This window comes from Rhincodon typus, chromosome 13, assembly GCF_021869965.1.
Source record: "Rhincodon typus isolate 14 chromosome 13, sRhiTyp1.1, whole genome shotgun sequence".
Taxonomy (NCBI): domain Eukaryota; kingdom Metazoa; phylum Chordata; class Chondrichthyes; order Orectolobiformes; family Rhincodontidae; genus Rhincodon; species Rhincodon typus.
This window is the reverse complement of record NC_063344.1, coordinates 54,715,608-54,738,105: the sequence shown is the minus strand read 5'-3', so window position 1 is coordinate 54,738,105 and position 22,498 is coordinate 54,715,608. Positions and strand designations below refer to the sequence as shown.

Genomic DNA, 22,498 nt, shown 5'->3' with positions numbered 1-22,498 from the left:
GTGGAAACAGGCCATTTGGCCCAATGGGTCCACACCAACCCGCCGAAGAACATCCCACCCAGACCCATCCCCATCCCCCTACCCTATTCCTGTAACCCTTAATTTTCCATGGCTAACCCATCCAGCCTGCACATTCCTAAATACTATGGATAATTTAGCATGGCCAATCCATCTAACCTGCAAATCTTTGGACTGTGGGAGGAAACTGGAGCACCCAGAGGAAACCCAAGCAGACAAGGTGGGAACGTGCAAACTCCACGCAGATAGTTGCCTGAGGGTGGAAGCGAACCCGAGTCCATGGTGCTGTGAGGCAGCAGTGCTAACCACTGTCCTCTTTCTCTTCTGGCAATTCAGTTGCTCTCAAGTGTTTTTTGTTTTGAAAAAGTCCTTTAAGGAAGGAAATCTGCTATCTTTAGCTGGTCTGGCTTTACTGTAACTCCAGACCCACAGCAATGTGGTCAACTCTCAGCAATTAGGGATAGGCAGTAAATACTGGCCTAGCCAATGATGCCCACATCCAGTGAATGCAGGCACCTAATCACAATTGGAGAAGGTGTTCCTCAATAGCAGGCAGCTGGTCAGAGATATGAACTCAACCTGTAATGTCCACAGTCATGAAGCCTCTACTAAGAGGTATGCACTCTGCAGGCAGCCATCTTTGAGGCATTTAAATAAATATTTTATTCTGACCACACTGCTGCCTTGTGGACACACCTTGACTGAAAAGTGTGAATTTGAAAGAACTGACATTAAATTTTTGGGACATATAAAGCAAAAGGGATTATGATAGGCCTTTGAGAAATTAAAGCCATGTAGCGACTTTCCCAAACGTGTTAATGATATCAGTGGCTCCTTTGAATGTTAAGGATATTCACACCAAACCTAGTTACAATCACTGCAACTCAGAAACCTATTGCAAAATGACCAATAGTAGTTTTGGAGTATTGACCGAACCACAGCATTTTAGAAGAAAAAGTAAAAGCTCAGCCCTTCAGACATATTGATTCAATGTAAATCCAGGTTTGTTCATGATGGTGGCTGCAGATGCATCCGTAACAGATTTGGGAGCTATCCTGGCCATGCAGGTACAACAGGAAGGTAGCAGAAAACCAGTCTACTTTGCTTCTAGCACAATCAAAATAATGTTATGTGATCACAGAGAGACATATTGGCAAAGTTCAGGCACTTGACTGAATCTGGTTTGTTTGATGAGATTGAAATTTCAAGTTGAGACAGAACTCAAACTGCTAATTACCCATTCAGATTCCAAGTTTTCTAGTTTTCCAGTATTTTTCTAGTCTTTTTTTCCCAGAAACCAGAAAAAGAGATTATCTTTCTCGGACGCACTTATTGCATGCGGACTTTCCTTGTGGCAGGGGACGGAGATTTTCTGACCAAAAGCAGAGTGGAAGGCCGGATGTTGGTTATGAGACATATGGAATGTGTGAAGTTAATTTATTTAGTTATGATATGGCTGCAGAACTAATAATGGTGGGCATGATCCCAAACTTCAGTTCTGAAGTAGTACTGGGCTCACAACACAAACTCTTCCTCTCGCCACAGACGCAGCCAAACCTGTAAAATTTCCTCAGAATTTTCTGTGTTTGTTTTAACCCTCGCCCCCTCCTCCATGTCTGGGGCCTACTCCCCCATATCCCCAACTCTTGGACCTGATGCCTTTTGTCCCCACTCTGGACCCAACGTGCCCCTCCACTGCTCCAGAACCAATCCCCACCTCAGGCACAAACACCCTCTTGCCCAGATTCAAAACACCTTCCCCCACTGCCAGGACAAACAGCCCCTTCCCCTGCCATTGGAGCTGCCTCACTGGAGCCAACAGCCCAGGAACTGACGTCATTCCTTCCACCCTGCTGCCTGCTATTCACCCCAACCTACCATAAATGTGTCATCATCTACCTGGTCCTTTGCTACCTTACTCCCTTACACCCTACATACCTGGCAGCATAATCCCTAGCACCTCCAATACCTTTCCTACCAGGTACTTTACACCCCCTATTCACATGGCACTCTACTCCCCCAGCACCCTAATCTCACACCTACACTGCATACTTACCTTTTCACAACAGCTGCTGTCAAAGTGGTTATCTATGATTCTGGATCTTAAAATTCCATAACATGGCAACAGGCTGTTGTGAAAAGGGGCCATGTTTTCTCTATTCTTAAAAAGCTGGCATTATGAGGGACCTATCAGAATGGAAGTACAGCTCCTCATTTCTGAAGGGGCACCGAGTGGAGCCTCTCGCCTGAAATACAAATTTTTCTCATGGATTGAAAAAGGAGTGAATTGGCAATCTGCGTGAGATTCCACTGCTTAGGAAATTCTGCCCAATATTTCTGAGAAGTTACTTCAAATTGCCAATTTGTTCTTCCAGCTATGAATTGATAGCCCTTCACAATTTCAAAGCAAGAAATTTAAAAGACAACGGTGACCCATGGAGTGAAATGCCAATTCTTAGTGAACTAACTGGATAACTTAGATTAAGAAAGTCATAGAAAAGAGGCTAAGAAAAAATAAAAAAAGAATCTGACGTTTTTGTACCCTTTAACAACAATTCACTACCTGAAATATTGATACTCCATTTTTTTCTGTGCCAGAGGTTCATTGTTTTAACAATTTAAATTAAGCACAGACATAACTTTCTGTGGTATCTTTAATAGATAACTAATATGCAAATCCAATAATTACTCAGAATCATAGACGTTCAAATTGCCCCTTAATTTTAACACTGAAATGAAGTCTGTGATGTTTTATCATTACTCCCACCCCAAGAAGCTAATATTTATTTTTTAAAAAAAGAGGTAAAATATGAAAATAACTAGAATAAAACAGATGCGTACCTTCTTCTGAAACTTTAACTTCTGTGGAATCTTTATAGAGGTATGCAGCTTTTTGAAACGCATCTCAAAATAGTCAAACTCAAATCTTTTTAGCTGCAGAGCCAAAACCTGTGGGAGACTTTCAAAGTAGTATCTCTGAAAATGGGAAAGGAACAAACAAACATTTGTATATGTTGATTTATACTGGGACAGGATCATGTGGAACTGATTTCTGTGTATTTAATACCCTAAGTGCAGATACTTTTACAGGGGGTCCCTGATTTACGAGCATCTAATTTATGAATGCTTGGACCTACAAATGTGGTCCCATATGAGGGTGCAATTTTTAAGACCTGATATTCAAACAGTTCCTGTACTTAGAAACAGCTGTCCTGCATCATGTTCTGACTTGCATAAAATTAACTTGCAAACTGAGTCTAAGGGACCGCTCGGTTAACAGTGGTAGAGGATAAAAGGTGTCTTAACAAGATGTAGTTTATTGATGATAACAATAGGTACAATTACAACGACTACTTGGACATAATTTCAAGATTCTCAGGAGCCAGAGGTGACATTTCTGACAGTCGGCATTTATAACTGAAAACAGCAAAAACTGGAGAACACAGCAGGTCAGGCAGAATCCATGGAGAAACAACAAGCTAACGTTTCAAGTCTTGATGACTCTTGATCAGAGCTGACGTGAAGTGTTGCTGGGGGGAGGGCAGCATTTGTGCTATAGTTGGGGGGGGGGGGTGGGAGTGGGGAGTGCTGGGGGAGAAAGGATGTTTATAGTTTAGATTAAGTGATTGGAATGTGAGAATGCTAGAACGATGGTGTGTCTAACTGCCAGATTAGAAAAACAGACAGTCTCATTGGAGTGGGGGGAGGGGAGAGAGGACAGGGTGACAGAGAATGCAACAAGTAAAGCAAAAGGAAAGGAATGGGAGATAGTAGGAACTGCAGATGCTGGAGAATCCGAGACAGCAAGGTGCAGGGCTGGATGAACACAGCAGGCCAAGCAGCATCATAGGAGCAGAGAGGCTGACGGCTCCTAGGAAAGGAATGGGAGTGGGTTCACAATTTGAAAGTGTTGAACTCAACATTAAGTCCATAAGTTTGTAAAGTGCCTAGTCTGAAGTTGTGGAGGTGCTGGTGTTGAACTGGGGTGGACAGCATCAGAAGTCACACAACACCAGGTTATAGTCCAACAGGTTTATTTAAAATCACAAGCTTTCGAAATGCTGCCCTTCGTCAGGTGAAATGCAGAGAGGCACACAGGCACAAAATTTATAGCAGAGATCAAAAGATTATACAAATGATGTGAGTGGAGTGTTGACAAGTTGAATAATAAGTCTCTGCAGGTGATCAAAAGTGTCAGATGGTGTGAGTAAAGTGTCAATAGCTGAATAGCAAGTGAAGGGATGACACATAATCCACTTAATTGAGACAGTGAGTCAAAAATAAGGTGGTGCTGGGGACAAACCAGATGGCTGGAATATCATGATAGGTATAACAGTCACATGCCGAGGGTCTAACTAAAGTAACAAATCTGAAGATGAGATGTTTTTTCTCCAGTTTTCACTGTCATTCACTGGAGCATTGCAGCATGCCAAGGACAGACAAGTGGGAATGCGAGCAGTTAAAATGACCAGCTATGGGAAGGTCGAAGTCATGTTTGCACACAGACCGGAGGTGTTCTGCAAAGCAGTCACCCAGTCTGCGTTTAGTTTCTCCAATGTACATTAGGCCACATTGGGTGCAGCGAATACAATACGCAAGATTGGAGGAGGTACAGGTGAAATGCTGCTTCACCTAAAAAGACTGTTTAGACCCTTGGATGGTGAGCAGGTAGGTGGTGAATGGGCAGGTGTTGTAACCTCAGAGGTTACATGGGAAGGTGCCATGGGAAGTGGGGGTGGTGTTAGTGGTAGATGAATGGACTAGAGTATCCAGGAAAGGAAGTGTCAGAAATGGATGATGTGAAAGTTACATAGAGGTGGAAATTGGAGACAAAATGAACAAATTTTTCAAGGTCTAGGAGGGAGCATGAAGAGGCACCGAAGCAGTCATTAATGTACAGAAGACAGAACGGGGGTGTGATCCAGTGTAGGACGGGAACAAGGATTATTCCACATACCTCATAAAGAGGCAGGCATAACTGAGACCCATGCGGATGCCCATAGCCACTCCTTTGGCTTGGCAGAAGTGAGATGAATTAAAGGAGAAATTGTTCAGTGAGACAATAAGTTCAGCCAAGCAGAGGAGAGTAGTGGTGAATGGGGAGTGTTCAGGCCTCTAGTCAAGGAAGAAACTGAGAGCTGGCTGACCATCCTGGTGGAGAATAGAAGCACAGAGTGATTGGACACCCAGGATGAACAGGAGGCAGTTAGGGCCAAGCAACTGGAAATTGTCAATATGGTGGAGGGCATCAGAGGAATCATGGATGTAGGTGGGCAAGGTCTGGACAAGTGGAGAGAGGATGGATTCAAGGTAGGAGGAAATGAGCTCGGTGGGGCAAGAACAGGCTGATATGATGGGCTTACTGGGGCAGTCTGCTTTGTGGATTTATAGCTGTACTCTTCAACTCTCCACTCAGAAATCCCATTTGCTAGCATTTGGCCCATATCCCTCTAAACTCTTCCTAATCATGTACCCATCCAGATGCCTTGTAATTGTACCAGCCTCCATCACTTCCTCTGGCAGCTCATTCCATACACCCACCATCCTCTGTGCACAAACGTTGCTCCTTAGCTCCCTTTTAAATCTTTCCCCTCTCACCTTAAACATCTGCCCTCAGGTTTTGGACTCCCCTACCGAGGAAACGACCCTTGGCTATTCACCCTATCCATGCCCCTCATGATTTTATAAACCTGTACAAGGTCACCCCTCAGCCTCCGATGCTCCAGGGAAAATAATTTGTTGAAGTCAATCTTTATTCTCAGTCTGCTGATTCACCTGAAGTATGTAAAGTTGCTGAGACTGCACGGTGAATCAGGCATGTGGAGGGCTTCTTTCAACATCCAGTAGCACAGTACTTACTGTATGGAACACGTGACCTGTCCTAATTAGTGCATACATTAGACGAGGAGAAAATTAACTCACTGTCTCAGTCTCTGTCTTCTTCTCACATGTTTTGCAATAACATAAATTGTCTCCGCTCAGAGTTACAACCTTCAAAAATTCTTCAAGTGATTCATTCTAAAAAACAATTAGAAAGTATACTTTACATTAGTTTCCAGGAGATTATTTTGTTGCAAAAATTGATAATAACCAAAAGTAGATTTTTTTTGTCTGTCGCATTTTTACCAGTTTAATCCCTTTCCAAATGATAATTTGTAGCACTGTAACTATGTTTGCATTTTCATTTCAGCTACAAATAAAATAATTGTTTCATTCCATGGAAATATCAGTGGCTGAGTTCAAATATAAATGGGTGTGAATGAAGTTCTCTAATCTAGTTTAGGACTACAGCAAATGGTGTGGATTGATATTGGGGGAGCACACTGACTTCAAGCACCCACTCGTCACTCTTCACTCTTCCTTCTGACTCAAGGAAGAGGCTTGACCAATTAAAACACACTCAACAGGTCTGCCAGCCAATCGATGATGTGTCCCACCCTCTCTCCACACCAGCCACCAGGTCAGATAATTTCAAATCAGTGAGAGACTGCATAATTGAAGATTGAGAGTCTCAGGTTGAGTATATTGGGTGACACGGTGGCTCAGTGGTTAGTACTGCTACCTTGCAACATCAGGGACCTGGATTCAATTCCAGCCTTGGGTGACTGTCGGTGGGAAGTTTGCACATTCTCACCCATCTGCGTGGGTTTCCATCAGGTGCTCTGCCTTCCTCTCACAGTCCAAAGATGTGCTGGTTTGGTGGATTGGCCATGCTAAATTATCCTTTAGGATTTAGAGATGTGCAAGCTAGGTGGATTAGTCATGAGAAAATGTTGTGTATCGGGAATGGGGTAGGGGGCTGTGTCTGGATGCGATGCTTATCGGAGGGTCATTGCAGACTTGATGGATGAAATGGCCTCTTTCCGCACTGTCGGGATTCTATGATTCTCGCACCATACAATTGCTAGAACAGAAGCTAGAGACTATAACACTGTGATACTTAGAAAGGTGAGTGAGCACTGTCGATGATGACTGTCACACTGATCAAAAGTCACCAGAGCCAACAATAAAGGAACTGCTGAATGTACAGCAGGAGGTGCATGAAGATACGGGGTGCAACTGATGCTGTGAAAAGGATAGTGAAGGAGTCCATCCAACCCATGAGTGCTGTAGTCACCCTCTTGTGCACAGTCATGGCTTCCTTTGTTGAGAACATAATCAGTCACATTCAGCAGACCTATCAATGCCTGTAGGAGATAATACTGACATACATAACATTGTTTTGTTGCTGGGCTCAAGCAGCACCACTATGAGAGGGAAATGAAGTAACTGAACTCTCTACCTGTGAACAGAGAGGTACAAGTGGAACTAATGATGGAGGATGGCCAGCAGTGTCAGCATTTGGGATCTGCTCTCAGGGCATTTCTGATGTTGTCATCTTGTGGTGTATCCCTATATATCAGTGTTTCAGTGAGTTGCAGCATTAAAGGAGATAACTGTCATTTTGCAAGACTCTCACTGAAAATGATACAAGTAACATTCTAGAAATAGTTATAAATCAAAAAGGAGAAGCAAAGGAGGAACACAAGAAAATTATAATTGTCAGGGAAGTGATACTGAGCAAACTGTTGTGTCTGCAGGCTGACCAGTATCTGGGGCCAGATGGACTTCAGCCTAGGGGTTTTTTTTAAATAAAATCACCTCATACTTGATGTATTGATTTTAATTTTCCAAAATTTCCTGGATTTTGGGATGGTTCGTTACTTTAGAAAATGGTGAATGTGACACTTTTATTCAAAAGAAATCGAGCCAGAAAGCTAGAAACAGGACAGTTAACACCTGTCATGGGGGTTTAGAAGCTATTGTTGAATATGTTATAGTGGGGCAATTAGAGAAAAAAAATCAAGGTAAGCAGGCAAAGTCAATGCTGTTTTATGAAAGGGAAATCATGTCTGACCAATTTATCTCCATTCTCTAAGGAACTAATGTATCAAAGATAAAGGGGAACTGTTGATGTATTGTACTTAGATTTCCAGAAAGTATTTGATAAGTGGTACGTTAAAGGCTACTGCAGAAAATTAAGGCACATGTTGTTGGGGGCACCATATTAGCATGAATAGAAGATTGGCTAGCTAACATAAAACAGAGAGTAGGCATCAATGATTCATTTTGTAGTTGGCAAGGTGAAATGGATACAAGCCTCAGTGCCAGGACCTCAACTTTGCGCTGTTTATGTAAATGAATTAGATGAGATCACCAAAAGGATAGATGCTAAGTTTGCTGATGAAAAACATAGGTAGAAAAGCAAGTTGCAAACAGAATATAAGGAAGCCACAAAAAGACATTGATAAGTTGAGTGAGCAAAGATCTGGCGAATAGAGTATAATGCAGGAAAATGTGAAATTGTCCATTTTGCAAGAAGAATATATGAAAAAAAACTATATGGTGAGAGATCTCAGAGCTCTGAGATGAAAGGGTGATCAGAGTGCCCTAGTGCATGAATAACAAAAGGATTAGTATGCAGACACAGCAAGTAATTAGGAAAACTGATAGAATATTATCACTTATTATGAAGGAAATTGAATACAAGAGTAGAGAGGTAATGCTTCAGTTATTCAATTATACTAGCAAGACCACATCTGGAGTTATGTGCACAGTATTGGTCTACTTATTTAAGGATGGATGTTAATGCATTGGAAACAATTCAGAGAAGGTTTACTAGACTTATGGCAAATTATGGACAGGTTGTCTTATGAGGACCAGTTGGGCAGGAGTCCAATGGTTGGACATCTGCTGGAATTTAGAAGAGTAAAAAAAATTACTTGAGTGAGATATCCAAGTTCCTGAACTGACGAGACAGGATGGATATATAAAGGGTGTTCCCTCCTGTGGGAGAATACAGAACCAGAGGGTCACTATTTCAAAATAATAGTCATCCTTTAAGACAGAGATCAGGAGAATATTTCTTGTCTGTGGAACTAACTTCATTAAAAGACGGTAGAGCAGAGACTTAGAATATTTCTAAGACAGAGATAGATTCTTGATGAACATGGAATTGCAAGATGATCAGGGGAAAGGTAGGAATGGGGAGACATGAGATTAGCTCATTTGGCTCCTGGGGTGAAGTGATCTGAGCCTGACCCCAATTTGTTTTTTTGTATTTGTATGTTCATGTGCATTACTGAAAAAATGTCACATCCATGTGACTAGAATTGATGCCAAGGTCATTCCAGGCTAAAGGGCAAGTAGAAAGCAGAACACCTTGATAATGAAGCAGACCTTTGCAATTATTAGATTTATCTGGTGCTCCAAGTTTTAACTCAAACTTAAACAATAAATATGGCCTGAAATTGCTTGGTGAAATCCGAATGAAAAGGCTGAATCTAGGCTGGTGAGACAGATTTGGCAAATGCCTGATTATTCCAATTTTTTCTCCCTTTTCTTTCCAGTAAAATTCCCCTGGAACAGGTACTGCCGGTCTGGATAATTGTCTTTAAAATGAACATAGTAAAACAATGGAATGGATGCCTGTCCTACAAGTTTAAGTGCCAGGATGAGCTAGGGTCAAGAACAAGGCTAAAAGCAGAAAACAGATCTGATTTTGACTAATATCTATCATCAAGATGTCAGCACAGCAATTTCTAGCCTACTACAGCACTCTTTACAATTTAATGCTGCTCCCCCCCCCCCCCCCCCCCCCCCACTATGGTCCTATTAATAAGTAGTTGCTAGAATTGTAATTAAAAACCTGGATATATAACTTACCACGCTGTTGAAATACCTCCCTGTTAAATGATCAGGAGAAGAAAGGGACAAGGGAATATCCAAAAAAATACATTCTTCTCGGGATTGAGTCTTGCATTCCAAACACTTCAGAGAATTAATCATTTTACTCTGGTAGATCTAGAAAAAGATATTAAATCAAAATTTTCTCCATTTTCATGCTTTTCTCTCCCCTCCACCCTTCAAACTTTTGTGGCTTTTCCCATTTTCTCAATTACTAAAAAGGCAAACAAACTTCTACTTTATTATTTCAATTTTCATCCTTTTCTCTTAGATCCTTTAGAGAATGTATACCATGGTATGGTTCCATAGCCAGCAACATCCTTTTGGTCTTGAGCTACTCTTCATCTGTCTGTGCAGGTAGCTATTTTGATCATTAAGGCAGCATCAGAATCATATCTGGTTCTGTTTTCATCCAAATTCAATACATATACAATTTCCAGTCATTGGAACTGGGCCTCTTGACTAGTTTCATTTTATTCACACTTCATCCAGAGATCCTAAGCCTAGCTGCATTCCCCATCACTGTATTCATGTTGGGTATTATCTGGTAGTACTAACTAAAGAATTGGTACAACTCTGTCTTAGTGCCAGTTGGGAGCTGTACTCTAAACAAATGAGTTGGAACTGTGGCTAAAAGACAGCAGCACCAAATTTCCAATCTGTCTTGGTATCAAATACAGCAATCCATAGACATTTGTAAGAGTCCTGAATCTGTCCTAGGGTGCACTGAGTTCTTAGCAAGTTATTATGGCAGGAATTCACGTCTTTACTGCATTCTGTTGTTGTCAAGGGGTGGAACCAACATTGAATTGACAGCATCCTAACATCTTTCTTAAAACTTAGATTAATAAACAATACCATGCCGATAGCTGCAATATTGCATTCAACGGCAGCAACTATATCCAAACAATAGATTGTGATAACAGTAAGAAAGATAAGATGTACTTGCTTGAAAGATATAGAAACTGAAGGATGATCAAACTTGCATATAGATCAACTTTACTGATGTAAGAATTGAGTTTGAAATTTCTCCTCCATTATAAGCTCACCTGCAATACTTTACAAGATCCATTACTTTCTCCATCAATTTTATTCAACAGCAGTCGGAAATATTCTTCTACATCCTGTTGTTCGAATACTTAAAAATAATGCAGAAGTAATATTTATATTTTATTCTTCAATTAGTTGGAATTTGGAATAAAAGGTATTACTTATTGTTAAATATTCTTGAAACAACAGTAATGTTAAAAATATAGTTGCAACATAGATAATAACATCAGAATATTACCATTACAAAACTGGATGCTTCTCAGAGATCAACAGTTATATTCTTGATTAAGTTATTTATCCAGGTATAAAAGAATTCATAAAAATCATACTATATCAAAAACACCCTTTCAATTCTCTCTGAGGACTTGATTATTACAATTTCTGGCAAGCAGAATTTCATTATTGACAAATTAAGGAACACTACACCTTAGGGTACCAAGCTCAGTGCTTCAATTCTCCCATATATACTACAGAAAAAAATATTTTTCTGTACATGATCTGAGAAATGTTTGTTGATTAGTTATGCAATATGTTTTCTATTATAGTTTTAATGTCCTTCAAATCATGCTATCATATACCTGAATGCAATTGCTTCATGCATTGCATCCCCTTGTTGAATCAACTTTAAATACTGCAGAGTGGTAGTTTGATATAACTGAGTGGTTTGCTACACCAGAGGACAGTTATGATTCAACCACATTTCTGTGGATCTGAGCCACATATAGACCAGACCAGGCAACAATGGTGGATTTATCTCTCTAGATATTATTGATCAAATGTTCAGATGTGTTACTAAATACCTCTGGAGTAGATGGGGTTTGTACCCAGGTCTCCTGGTTCAGAGGTAGGGATATTATCACAGCACCACAAGAACCCCAAATTCCTTCCCAGAAGAGTCTTTAATGATAAGCAGCAATGGTTGCATGATCATTATAAGGGTGGATTTTAATTCCCGATGTTTTTAAATTGAAGTCAGATTTCAACATTTGCTGTACTCCCCCAGTACTGCAACAATTCAACATTGCTCCTCTGACAGTACATTTCAAGCCCATAACCAACATCTCAAAGAAAAAGGGCAGCAGATGCAGGGAACACCACCATCTGCAAATTCCCCTCCAAGCCACACATCACCCTCACTTGGAAATACATCACCCTTTCTTCACAGTTGCTGGATCAAAATTCTGGAATGCCCTTCCTAACACCCCAGTAGGTAAAAACCTACAGTCCAAGGACTATAGCAATTCAAGAGGTCAGCACACCATTGCCTCCTCCAGCATAATTAGGGATGGGCAATAAATTCTGACATTGCCAGTGATGACCTCAAATTTTTAGAAAAACTAGACCAACATAAAAAAACTCAATTTTCTTCTACACCATCACGTTCAGCCTAATTTTCAATGTGTAAGAAATGTTCTGTTGATATTAGGAGTCAACCTCAATTTTTCAGCTCAGCAATGCATGCTTTACTCACCTTCTACATCAGCACAAAGAATCACGCACGTAACGCAAGCCTTGAAGAGTTTAAGACATGTTCAGACATTGCAGACTGCACTTGGTGATCAATGAACAGAAATGGGTCCTCCAGAAAAAAGGAATGCAACATAAAGCGCAGTTCAAGCAAAATGTTCAAGCAAAAATGAAACACTGATGCAAAAAAAGTGGAAGAATGAGAAATCTGTGCCGAAGAATGTGTCCAAGACCAAATGTGTCATGAGCCCTGGGATCAGCCACTGACTGGCCTGATCTTGAGAATTATGCATTGGAATGGGTCCTCAAAAATCCTCTGGATGGTTATATCAACACCAGACTCACTAAACTCACTTCAGTGGGTGAATGAAAGCCTCAGTCTTACAACGATGTCAGAACAAAGCCTGTTGTGTAGTTGCTTTAAGGAATTAAGAGGCAGAATCTTCACAGCCTTGAATGACTGTGGGCCGTAGAAGGTGATTCGAGAAAATCATGTGAGACTGTCAGTGAGAGTTTTTCAATATTGAGACCAAAAAGTTCAATTTTCCAACCAAGTGTTGAACTACAAGTTGAGATTCTCGCTTATTAGTGGTGAGATACGTATCGCATGTGTTAGCATGCACTAATGTGTCATGGATACTTAATTTCATCTCATCTTGTTAATATGCAGTTTCCTATTTTCCTCTCTGCCACTCAGAAACTGGATGGTGACAATTCCTGACACACAAGTCAGAGTGGGTAACTGGTGACTCCAGCTTGCCACTTTCTTCTCCAGACTCCATCTTGGAGTCACAGCACCAAAATCTCAGGGTATGCTCCATGGGCAGTCACAGCACACATCCTACATCCATGGACATTAACATTACATATGTGCCAGCCCCGCTGTATTATTGTGGCATTTCTTCAATCCACCCACACTTCCACGCTGCATTTTGGAGACCACTATCAGCTTATGCTGCTGAAAGGACATTTTGCAGGGACAGGCAGCCATTTCATAGATTGGACCAAATATCACTTCACGGATCGTTGCTCACTACCTTGTGGCAACTTGGATGCTCACCACAACCCTGCCTTGTTTTGCCTCTTACACTTTGCCTCCTCGGCTATAGCTTAGAAGCTCATAGAACTCTTATCTTGACTTGTCTTCTAGTGTTGAGTCAAAGCCAGGGAGCTTGTCATGTTTAGCAGCAGTGCTCAGTGAATGGAGTGGACATGTTGCTGTACAGCATTCTGCCATGTCAATCTCATACCAGCACCAAATGCCAGCCACATAAGGGCCAACAGCATTGCATATATTTCAAGCAAATAGTCTAGTATCAAAGTCTAAGTGGAGGCTAGTCCTCAGGCAAGTCAAAGGAAACAACCTTTAGTCAGAAAACTGAAGGATACAGAGATCATGTTCTGAAGTTGTTGAATTCAATATTGAATCTTTGGCTCTGAACATGCTTACAATCTGCTCCATGTCTTCATTCTTCTCCTCTCTCTACAGCATTAAAAAAAACACAATTTTCCAGCTCCTTTCTGTTCTGAAGAACAGGTATATCATGGTTGAAACATTAACTTTGCTTCTATCTCCACAGATGCTGGCAGGCCTGCTGATTTCCTCCAGACATTTCTGTTTTATTTCAGATAATACCAGGAGACAGTGGAGCAGAAGTAGGCCATTCAGTCCATCGCCATTCAATAAGATCATGGTGATCTGATGATCGTTAATTCCACTTTCCCTTGGTAACCCTTAGTAATGCTGTTTAAATATCTGTCTATCTCAGTCTTAAATATACTTAACAACCAAGTTTCGATAGCCCTCTGCAGTAAAATCCAAACAGGTTCAACACTGCACGAGAAAAATAATTCCTCATCTGTTTTGAATGGGTGAACCCTTATTCTGAGATTACACCCTCTGGTCCTAGACTCTACCACAAGGGAGAAACAACCTCTCCCTGGTTACCCTGTCAAGTGCTCTAAGAATCTTGTACGTTTCAATAAGATCTTAAACCTCAATGAACAGGCCCAATCTACATATACAAAAACAGAAATTGCTGGAGAAATTCAGCAGGTCTGGTAGCATCTGTGGAGAGAAAGAAGAGTTAACATTTCAAATCCAGCAACTCTTGTTCGGAACTGTTCTCAACAGTGGTGAAGATGAGCCCATGATGTGCTCCAAACTGTAGTTAGTTCAAATGCTCATCAAGGTGTCAGCATCTGAGCTGCTGGCAGATGCAGCAGGTAGCTTTTCCGGTGTTTCCTCTGAGGCTTCTTCCTCAGATGGAGTCAAGGAGATGTTTTGTGGGGCTTTCCTCTTGGCTATGGAGACTGTACTAATAACACTCATGCCTGCAAGAGCATCACAAACAAGGTGTCTAGTTTCTGGCACATTAAGACGCTATTCCCATTGTGAATAATGCGAGAGTAGCAATGAACAATACTTCTTACTTGGATGCCAATGATTCATCATCAGTGGCAAAAACATGAGTAGCAACATGAATAAATGTCCAACTGCAGAACTATGGAGTGGAAGCATTCAAAACTAGTTCTCATAAACACCACAGACATGAGAGGAGAAAACTTACATTGCACTGAGCGTGCATGGCCAACTGAATGAAAGACTAGGGTAATTTTCAAATGTAAACCCATAATGAAAATCAAGTTCTCTGCAGGAGTTCCTTTGTGCATGTCCATGACAACAGTTGGATTGTGTGAAATTCTGGATCAAAGCAGTGAAGTTATAAAATAAATATCCTGATGATGTAGACAAAGAACAGTGTGGGAGATTGTCAAATCTCACAGAACTAATGTGAAGAAATAATGCCTACACTGCAGTTATAACTGTGTACAAATTGGGAAGTCTGCTCCAACAAACTATTCAAGTGAAAACCATCACGTTCTTTCCAAATGGAATATGTGAATGGTTGACAGAGGAGAAAATCTTCACACACCACGAAAATCATATATGTTGTTAATGCACAAACACCAAATGGAATATGTGAATGGTTGACAGAGGAGAAAATCTTCACACACCACGAAAATCATATATGTTGTTAATGCACAAATTGTTATCAGATCATTAAAAAAAAGTGCAGAATTTCTAATTCAATGGAGGGACAGAAAGATGAATTGTTGTCTGAAACTGAAAATGTAGAATCTGATCCTGAGTAGAATTCTTATAGTGATGTATAGTTTGGCATAAAGATGCTGAAGACAATGGACGTGGTCCATTTATAATTTTAAAATGTTTACGTTATGATTAAAGGCACATTTCTAGACTAATTCATTGATTAAAACATGTCACATTGATGTCCCCTGAATAGCCCAGTATTAAGTTTTATTTCATGCTTCAAAATGGTGACCAAAACACGAACGCCAGCAGTTCATTTTATGTTCAGCATGTAAATTGCACCCCTCTGCACACTCCACTCCGCCCCCTTTTTGGGAAGAATTTTTCAAGCTTTTACAGGTCATTTTATGTGCCATGATCTAACAGTATAGACTTTCTGGAAAAAAGGCAGTAAAAGAAATTTCACATCAAGATTTAAAAACTTTCTTACAACACTCATTTATGTCGCTGATCGTAAGTATATGCCATTTTACATGATATTCCAATTTTCATATTATATGCCATTCACCTTTCTTGCTTAAGCCCAGGTTCCTTGTAATTCCGTGTGTACGTGCGCTACCATTTTCTAAGTTTGCAAATAGTTCTTTAAGTTGGTAGCAAATGTTGGCATCCTTATTGATGGGTTCAGCTGTCTCTTCCACAAATCTGACAGGAGGATTAATTGTTTCACAATATTAGGCATTTTCAGTGTGTAATATGACATGCACATAATGCATTATTTGCTTTTTATATGTAAATATTTAAACCTAAAACATATTGCACTTCCAAGTAATTAGATAACATGTTACTAACATATATTCAGAGCTCATTATTATTTATATTATTTACAAACCTAATAATAGCGTTCTTCACTTCAGGAGTCATGTAGAGAGTCTGAAGTAATGTGTTCAAGTAGCAAGTGGCTCCTTGGTTATATAATCCAAAATACCCTAATCATAAATAAAAGCATTGTTTTGATCAAAATATAAATTGTAGTAAATTAACAGACAATAAACAAGTGAGTTCCAATTTCTACATTCATGTGCACAACACAAGATTTTCTGTAGCTATAAAGTTCAGTTGCAATTTTTATACTAATTTTCAAAAATGTTGAATACTTATTACACAGATAAAACATTTGGTTGTGATAATTTTAAACAAATATTGACAAGCAAACTTACATTCATAATTATCATAAGGCTGAGTATTTTGAAATCAAAATGAAAATATCACCAAATATTTTCCCCTTTTCTATAGTCAATTCCAAGATCAACACTAAACAGAAATAGTGCTGTAAATAGTGCATTTTAATAGTCTGAACACATCTGGTTGCAATGCTGTATATGCCTTTCTTGAATATCAGAGGAAACTGTGACTGTGAATTTTTGAGCAGAGACAATGTTGCATCAACCTGAATGAGATTAAGAACTAGTTACCAAGTTATCACAGAATACAAAGTTGTGCTCTAAAACCAACTGCGCAGTCATTCAGCTGCTGTATTTGTAATACACATTGCACTAGTGTAGCATTAGCTGCCTTGGACAAGAGTGCAGGGAAGGCCCTGCACAAAGACCTGCAATTAGATACATTCAATGTGCAGGTTGTTCAGCAAGTAATTAAACAAAATATCAGATTTACCTAGCCATGTGGTAATGGGAAAGTGATGATTCTGATAACAGCCTGCTCTCTCTGCAACTGGCAGTTTACCGTTCCTGGCTAGTTAACCACTCTCGGTGGTGAAAATGTAAAGAACCATATTACCAGCCATCATATGGAGCCCAGATCATGAAATATCAAAATATTTCTAAACAACAATACATGTCCATTATACAGAACAGCCCTCAGAGTGAAAATGCTTGACAGGTACTACATTGACCTAGTCAAGTCTCGATTTGAGGAGGCTGAAGCACACTATATACATTCTACTGGAAAAGCACAAGGACAGCCTCAACAGTCAGGCATAGGCTTTACCATTCGATCTGAACTGGGATGTGAGAGTGACTGATGGCTCCTTGTTTAAATCTTCCAAGTAAAAAGCATGTACTATTCCATAGTGTTGCTATGCTCTAACAACGACGCATAGAGATAAGATAAAAATGCAAGACAACTAGTGGCATGTCCCACCTTGACAGACTCATTATTGTTGGTTAAATGAGTTAGCATGGACTGCAACATGTGGAGAGGACCACCAGGATATCACAGTGCTGACAGACAAAACTCCAGTGGCCAGCTACTTCTCTCTAAATGCAGCGAGTCACAAAAAGAGTCCTTGTTCTAAGTAGTATGTAGGAAAGTGATGGCCTTGTGGTAGATTGTTAATCCAGAGACCCAGGTACTGTTCTGGGGACCTGAGTTTAAATCCTGCCATGGCAGATGGTGAAATTTGAATTCAATAATAATCTGGAATATGAGTCTAATGATGACCGTGTATCCACAGTCGATTGTAGTAAAAAGACTGGGCATTCATGAGGCATTGTGGGCCATCAGCAGCAGCAACAGATAAGGGAATATAGTTCAACACAATAGCCACATCATGGCCCAGCATATCTTCCACTCTGCCATTGCTATCAAGCCAGGGGATCAACCATGTAGGGCATGCCAGGAGCAGCACCAGACATACCTGAAAATGAGTTGTCAATCTTCTGAAGGTAACAAACAGGACTATTTTTGTGACAAACAGCTTAAGCAAAAAAATGATAGACAGAGCTAAGTGATTCCATTACTAATGGAGCAGTTTTAAACTTTGCAGTCCTGCCACATCCAGTTGTGAATGGTGGTGGAAAAATAAACATCTCAATGGAGGCGGAGGCTCCATAAATATCCCCATCCTTAATAATCGGGAAGTTCAGCACATTAGTGCAAAAGATAAAGTTGAAGGATTTGCAAGAAACTTCAGCCATAAGTGTCAGGTAGATGATCCATCTCAGCCTCCTCCAGTGGTCCTCAGCATCACAGATGCCAGTCTTCAGCCAATGTGATTTGCTCCATATGGTGTCAAGAAATGGTTGCAAGCACTGAATACTGCAAAGGCTGTGGGCCATGATAACATTCCAGCAATAAACTTATATTTCAGAACTTGCCACTCCTCTAATAAGCTGATCTGGTACAGCGCCAATACTCATATCTACCCATCAATGTGGATTTTATGCAAAAAGCAGGACAAATCCAACCTGGCCAATTATCACCCTTTCAGTCTACTCTCAATCATCAATAAAGTGATGGAAGTTATCATCAATAGTGCTATAAATAGCATTTGCTCAGCAATAACTTGCTCACTGACATCCAGTTTGGTTTCTGCCAGGGCCACTCTGATCTTGACCTCATTACAGCCTTAGTTCAAACATGGACATAAAAGCTGAACTCCAGAGGTGAGACAAAAGTGACTGCCTTTGATACCATGGCTGCATTTGATCAAGGGTAACATCAAGGAGTTGACGTCAAGCAAAACTGGAGTTAATGGGAATCAAGGGGAAAACTCTCCACTCTTTGGACTCATACGTGGCACATAGGAAGACAGTTGTGGTTGTTGAAGGTGAGTCAGCTCAGCACCAGGATATCTGTGCAGGAGCTCCTCAGGGTCGTGGCCTACGCCCAATCATTTCAGCTGCTTCATCAATGACCTTCCCTTCATCATAAGGTTAGAAGTGGGGATGTTCACTGATGATTGCACAATGTTCAGCACCATTCATGACTCCTCAGTCCCTGTCCAAATGCAGCAAGATCTGGACAACATCCAGGCTTCAGCTGATTAGTGGCAAGCAACATTCCTGCTACATAAATACCAGGCAATGAACCGCTCCAACAAGAGATAATCTAAGCACCAACCCACTGACATTTAATGGCTTTGCCATCACTGAGTCTCCCATTATCAACATCCTGGGCATTACCCACTGATCAGAAACTGAACTGTTTTCTAGCCATATAATTACACTGGCTACAAAAGCAGGACAGAGGTTAGGAATACTGCGGCGAATAACTCACCTCCTGACTCCACAAAGCCTGTCTACCACCTACGAGGCACAAGTCAGGAGTGTAATGGACTACTCCCCACTTGCCTGGATGACTGCATTTCCAACAAGACTCAAAAAGCTTGACACCATAAAGGACAAAGTGGCCTGCTTGATTGGCACCACATCTACATTCAGTTCCTCGACCACCCATCTTCAGTAGCAGCAATGTGCACTTATCTATAAGATGCATTGCTGAAATTCACCAAAGCTTTTTAGAAAACACCTCCCAAATCCACAACCATCACCATCTAAAAGGAAAGGGCAGCAGTTATATTGGAACTTCACCATCTGCAAGTTGCCCTCGAAGCGACTCACCATCCTGACTTGTAAATATATCTCCATTCCTTCAGACATAGCATGAACTGCAGTTGCTAGAATCAGAGTCAATATAGTGTGGAACTGGAGGAACACAGCAGGTCAGGCAGCATCAGAGGAGCAGGAGAATTGACACTTCAGGTTTTTGCCTTTCATCAGGAACCTTCATCCATTCCTTCAGTGTCTCTGGGCACATAATCCCAGAATCCTCTCCCTAATAGCATTGAGAAAGCACCTACACTACATGAAATGCAGCAACTCACGAAGGCAGCTCACCACAAATGAATGCTGATGCAACCAGTGATGCTAACATCTCATGAGTGATTTTTTTGTAAAAAAAGGTGCCCCATCAGATAGAAGATGACATAGATGGGCAATGCATTTATGAGTGCGAGGTTCTATTTCCAAGTAAGTGTTGCCCTTGCCTCCTATGTGCCATTGAAGCTTTTAGCTTCGATTCCCTCCCACTACGTATACAATGAAGAATTATCCCTGGCACGAATAAGGTCCCACAGCAGCAAGTACCTCTGGCACTAGTGAGTGAATGATGGTGCAAATGTGATAGCATAAATGGCATGAAATAACTCATGGAGAGAAACTTCCCAATTTTTTTTATTCATTTTGTGGGATGAGGGCATCGCTGGCTGGCCAGCATTTATTGCCCATCCCTGGTTGCCGTTGAGAAGGTGGTAGTGATCTGCCTTCTTGAACTGCTGCAGTTCACCTGCTGTGGGTTGACCCACAATGTCATTGATGTAGCCAATTTTTGATAAAATTCAGCCTTAAGCTCTAATATCCCCTCTTCCAAGTTTTTCCCCAGCTATCTCTCCCCTGTTTATTGAGATATTCCCTGAATCTTTCACTGGCTATAAAATGTTACACACTTGTCTAACTATGTCCAATATCTAGTTTTGGGTCAGCAGGCAGTTCTTCCCAAGGAAGGCTGAAATTATTATCCTTCCTCCCCACAAATTCCGTTCCGTAGCCACCAAATCCACCCTCTCCTTGAGGCAGCCTATTACAATGTTAGTGACACGTTTGACTCTGAGCTGTGTATCAATCCAATCCTGTCGCTACCACCACCTATTTCTACATTCGTAGCGTTACCTGAATCCACACAACTTTAATTCATCTACTGAGACCCCCTTTCATACTTATATTATCTTTAGTGCTAATAATTGCAACTGCCTTTGGGCTACTTCCAAAACAAAAATGGATTTCATTCAGAACTCAACTAGTTTGCTAAATCCCGCTGTCCTAAACCCTCATCAACTCTGTTGCCCTCTTTAGTTCTCAATTAAACAATGTCATAACTTTCACTCCATAGTCTCATCCCGTCCTGTCTCTTTACCTTACTCCAATCCTACAGCCCTCAGAGAGATCTGGTTGATCTCCTGATACCTAGATCACAAGATTTCAATCTCTTCGCCATCGGTGTCCTTGCTTTCGATTACTTTTATTTCAAGCTCTGGGATTCCTTCGCCTCGCCGCCTCTCTCTCCCTTAAAGGTTTTTATATCTGTAACCACATGTTTTTTTGTAATCCCAGTTTGTAATGGATTATGGTCTTCCTTAGATCGCTTTACTACATTAATTGAGTCACATAACTACAAGATGATGATTTGCAAAAGTGCTTGTCAATTATTAAAATGCTTAGCTATCTTATGACAGTAAGTACGTGCAGTTAGATACATTAAAATTAGATCATTTTTGCTACAGATTCCGCCCCCTCCAGGTTATTGAGATTAATTATTAAACCATTTTCGAACAATTTTATTACTTGCCTTTATGAGGGTCGTCTGTTTGTTGTCGCGACATTTGCTCAGTGCTTCCCGTTTCTACTGGTTTTTTTTTCCTTCTGAAATTAATCAAATGCGGCAAGTTTTTGAAGAAATTTAACATTCCCTACCGTCTTTGAATTTAAATTACTACTTTTCCACGTTGGAAAAGTGTCTCCCTAATCAGATCTCTCTCTCACACACACACACACTTAAGAAACGATAAACCGGGAGCCGCGATCAGTGTTTGAGTCTCTGGATAACGCCCAGCTCTCTGCTTTAAGATTCGAGGCGGTCTTTTATCGTTCACTCGATAGTCCATTTCACTTTCGACAGAAGCCGCAACTTTCAGTTTCATTTTACAATAATCAGCCATTCGCAGCAACACTGAAACCTCTTTCGTTATTTAATGTGCAGTGGCAAGCCTGAAAGTTAGGATCACTTGGTTTAAGTTTTGAACTCCGTGGTGAGCGAACAGCACCCGGTAGTTATCACACTTGGTTGATAAATTGGTTTGTGTACAATAGTGAGAAACCATTTGCTAAGTGCCACACTCTAAAAGGTATCTGGGTCACATTTGAACAAGACAGACATTAAAGGAGAGGCTAGTGACCTTGCTAATTCAAACAGTTGGATACATTCTTCCATGGGTGTCTCTTATCTCCATTTTAAAATTGTACTGTTTGCTTCCTATCAAGATTAGTCAGTTCACACTCTGCTTTTCTCTAATACCCGTAACCATGGGTTATTAGCACCCTGCACTACCTATTTTTACTAATCAACCTGTTCAGCGATGTTCTTACACACCTCTGAAGCAGGTGGAAATTGAACCTGGGCCTCCTGGTCTAGGGGTAGGGAGACTACCAATGTGCCACAAGAGGCTCCAGCTTTTCTGCTTATCTGTCCAATTCTAGCAATTTCCATTTAGCAGTCAGTTACTGTTTCCCTCACTTATTACTCACTTATGTCTGAGTTTTGTTTCATCTTCAATCTTTGAAAGTATGCCTTACGTTCCCAAGTGCAGATTATTAAAGTATCTGG

The 22,498-nt window shown here is 40.8% G+C and overlaps 1 protein-coding gene across 1 annotated transcript in view; it reads right to left on the bottom strand.

The window, feature by feature from the left end:
- LOC109911080 (golgin subfamily A member 6-like protein 22) overlaps positions 1-21,833 on the bottom strand; it is a 55,690-nt gene extending 33,857 nt beyond the window's left edge. The window contains exons 1-8 of the mRNA XM_048604123.1: positions 21,670-21,833; positions 21,464-21,537; positions 16,209-16,305; positions 15,885-16,021; positions 10,794-10,882; positions 9,724-9,861; positions 5,941-6,036; positions 2,860-2,994 (exon numbers count right to left, since the gene is read on the bottom strand). Of these exons, the coding sequence (XP_048460080.1) occupies positions 2,860-2,994; positions 5,941-6,036; positions 9,724-9,861; positions 10,794-10,882; positions 15,885-16,021; positions 16,209-16,305; positions 21,464-21,537; positions 21,670-21,833 (930 nt within the window). The remainder of the gene's footprint in view (positions 1-2,859; positions 2,995-5,940; positions 6,037-9,723; positions 9,862-10,793; positions 10,883-15,884; positions 16,022-16,208; positions 16,306-21,463; positions 21,538-21,669) is intronic.
- Between the last annotated feature and the right edge of the window lie 665 nt (positions 21,834-22,498).